Source organism: Teleopsis dalmanni, chromosome 2, assembly GCF_002237135.1.
Source record: "Teleopsis dalmanni isolate 2A chromosome 2, ASM223713v2, whole genome shotgun sequence".
NCBI lineage: Eukaryota > Metazoa > Arthropoda > Insecta > Diptera > Diopsidae > Teleopsis > Teleopsis dalmanni.
Genome location: NC_051847.1, coordinates 242758269 through 242761845, shown reverse-complemented (window position 1 = coordinate 242761845; position 3577 = coordinate 242758269). Strand labels below are relative to the sequence as shown.

The window sequence follows — 3577 nt, the reverse complement described above, 5'->3', positions numbered from 1 at the left end:
ATCTAAAACCGTTTTAATATAAAATAGTAGAAAGACGTTTGGTTCTCTTATATTTTGTTCTGTGCAATACAAAAATTGTTTTAACCAAATGTTTAACATTTGTTTGACATATACTATATAAATTATACTAATATAATTAAATTAAAACATTATTTAATGTCCTTTTTAGGTACTTTATTAACTATTATTCATTTTTAAATGAAATAAAACAAAATTAGAATAAACGACCACACGGTCTAAATTAAGAAAACTAAGATTTTCGTGTTATCATACTATATGTTCATAATTAATTGTACCATTTGATTAGCTATTTAATTTTTGTTGTTCGTATATTGTTTAAATATACATGACAATGACAATGTCTATATTTTTAAACGTGATACAAGTCAAACATTTGACTAATAAATTATTTGTTTTCAATAAATTTATATTTAATATATATTTATATTGTGGGTCGTAAAATGAATTTATTACTTTGATAATTTTGTTGTATAAAACCATTTCGAAACAATTCATATTTTTAGTTTTATAGCGATTGATTTTAAACTGTCTGTAATTTTGTTTTAAATAATTTTACACATTATATATATGCTTCTTATTCGAAATTGATTATGTTCGCTTTTGTAGTTAAGTTTAATAAAATCTTATGTTTTGTTTTAAATTTTATGTGTGTCATTTTTTGAAAAGTTATGTTAATATATAAATTGCATTTCTAAATTTTCAAGGGAAAGTATTTTTACTGTAATCTATGTCTACAAGTAGATTTCTATTTATAAAATTATATATAAATTATGCATTTTAAATTCTTTACATCAACTTATTAAAAAAAAAAGTTACATTATTTCTCCGAAAAGCACAACACAAAGCAGAAAGTTGTATACACCTGGCTTGATATAGTTTCATCAGTGTTGTGACAGATTTAGTTCCTCACGAAATTACACAGCTATTCTTTTCCTGCGGGTTTCCATTTTCATTTTCAATAAGCATAAGTAGTTGATGAAATATGTCAGCAACAGACTATATCAAATATAAAGTTTATAAATTCATTATAATAGATAATGTAAATAAACATATATAAAATACCTCATTCTGTTTAGCAGAAGTTTCCAAAAATGAAGCGCGCCAAGAGTCAGCTAATTTTTTACCTTCTTCCGTAGATACTGTTCGTTCTTGGTGTAAATCAGTTTTGTTACCAACTAAAACTACAGGTACACTGTAAATAAAAGTTAAAAATTTATGATTATATCTTCATATTTAGAGTTTAATCTAATAATAGTATTTTTACTATTTTTTTCCCATTCCATCCATTAATTTTTCATATATTATTTTAATCACTTCAAAAGACTTTTGACTGGTTATTGAGTAGACAAGTACATAACCATGAAAATCCATACTATACTGTACAGGAAATATACTATATTCATCTTGGCCAGCGGTATCAACTAACTTAACACTATAATCCTGGGAGTTAACTTTTGTTGCTTTTGTAAAGGCTGCAAAAGATATAAAATAAATATATATCATTTTATATATTATTATGTGAAATTTATTAAAATGTGATCAAGTGAACACTTGCTTTGATGTTTCGTCTACCAATATTTTTTTTAATCAGTTCAAATTTGGTGCATTTCGTTTTGGAATCATGCTTACAATAGTATATCGCATGAATTATTTTTTATAACGATGAATGAATTAAATTTCTTTTAGCTCTTAAAATCGTTTAATGGATTGAGTATATATATAATCTTATAATACATCTTATAATTCTCCATAGACAGCACTTCACTAAGATTTAGGTGTTTAACGTATTTTGTATACATATAAGGAAAATTACTGTATAATTGCTTATTTAAATATTACATTATTGGAGACATCTTATATTTCTGCATATGCAGCACTTCACTAAGATTTAGGTGTCGTAAATATGTGATAAATGACAAACCTTTTCATCTACATTATTTAGTCAGTAATTAGTAAACTGACTAACCTTTTCTTATAAAATTATTTTAACAGTCATTTAATTGGGAATATAAATAATTTTTATATGTCAAGGTAATATAATCTGATTTCCTTCCATCAGTGTATTAACCTTGACCTTTGATTTGCACCATCACAACACACATTTCCCTATAGGTACTTTCATTAAATATGTTGTGATTCAACAAATCATATTTTACGATCATAGATTTAAACAAATTAAATTTTCAAAATTTTATTTTTAAATTAATAAATTTATTTTACTGCATACGTTAATTTATTAAATACGTTGAAGTTAAACAAGTAACAAACTAGTTTTTATTATTATTTATTTATATATTAAAAAATTGGTGTTCGAAACTCACTATTTTCAATGGTTGGGTCGTATGAGTCCACAAATTGGCCCTCAACAAATTGTATGCTTAATGACGATTTACCTATAATTATAGTAAATATTAATTTTTTCATAAAAAAAAGTCAAAACGCAATAGAATTAATAACAAAAATAACGAGATAACAAGCAGAAAGTTGGTAATTGTTACTTACCCACGGAGCGATAACCCATCATTGCAATGTTCCTTTCTTTAGCTGGCATTTTGTGTTTATTATTAATTCTTACTATTAAAAATGCAATTTGATTTCTTATATATTAATTACAAATACTCGCAATTATCAAATTTATTAAATTGAAGATTTCTTAGAAGAAATATTTATCAGAATGTTTAAATTGCTTTCTATTATGATTTTGCACTGGGTCTTTTACTATCACAGTCAAATTATGTTGTGCTTATTTAGTAATTGTTTAAATGATTTATTTTATTTAATTGTATTTTATAATTAAACGTTTTTGTCTACGCAATATACATAAGTACGCACGAGAATTCAACCTCACCTTCTTCTTCTACTCTTTATTAGCAAGCGTTTTTGTTGTACAATATGTAATTACTAAAGGAAAAAAGTGAAACAAAATAAAAACGAAGTATGGCAAATATGTACAGAAAAACAGCTGCTTGTATGGAACAGAGAGAAGTATGAAACAACAACGATAGTGGGCTGTTGATATGACAGTTTCATTTAAATAATTGCTTTGGAAATGTTATATATAGAAATCTATTACTACTGATGTTGATTTTATAATTGGTTTTATAATTCTAAAGCGTATAGTACAATTCACACAATTTTATCGACTTATTGTAATGGCAACACTTACAGATGTGTCACCCAAACTGACGAAAATCAAAATATTTTGATTTTTCAAAAGTCTTGCTTATTTTCGTTTTTGATCGTTTTTTTTTCTTCTTCTGACTTAAACCATTCAACTAAAAACATAAAAGCGTAATTGTGTCTTCAAAATATGTTATACATTGAAAACAGAAAAATTAAAATATATAGGAATAAATTATTTTATTTTAAAATAATATTAAAAAAATTATTTTATCATTAGTTCATTTTAACTACCTTATTTAGGCACTCGCTCATTTATATTAATGAAAAACGTTCACATTATAATGAGCTCATTTATGCAGCTAATTAAACTTTTATATGTTATAAAAACTATGAAAGAACTTTCTTTTAAAGTTGGTTTTTTTTAAAGAGTTTT

General features: G+C 24.5%; 1 protein-coding gene across 1 annotated transcript; it reads right to left on the bottom strand.

Moving 5' to 3' along the window:
• Positions 1 to 261: 261 nt before the first annotated feature.
• On the bottom strand, positions 262 to 2890 carry LOC119684141 (GTP-binding protein Rheb homolog). The gene is made up of 5 exons (XM_038098104.1): positions 2524 to 2890; positions 2343 to 2414; positions 1286 to 1493; positions 1084 to 1213; positions 262 to 1017 (listed from the first exon to the last, which is right to left on the bottom strand). Exons 1-5 carry the CDS (start codon positions 2570 to 2572, stop codon positions 928 to 930), a joined length of 549 nt encoding a protein of 182 aa, XP_037954032.1. The 5' UTR covers positions 2573 to 2890; the 3' UTR covers positions 262 to 927.
• Between the last annotated feature and the right edge of the window lie 687 nt (positions 2891 to 3577).

Coding starts and splice junctions, on each gene's coding strand:
- LOC119684141 (XM_038098104.1), bottom strand. CDS start 2,572: ATGCCAGCTAAAGAAAGGAACATTGCAATGATGGGTTATCGCTCCGTG. Junction 1,494..2,342: donor CGACCCAACCATTGAAAATA/GTGAGTTTCGAA, acceptor TATCTTTTGCAG/CCTTTACAAAAGCAACAAAA. Junction 1,018..1,083: donor CTTCTGCTAAACAGAATGAG/GTATTTTATATA, acceptor TATTTGATATAG/TCTGTTGCTGACATATTTCA.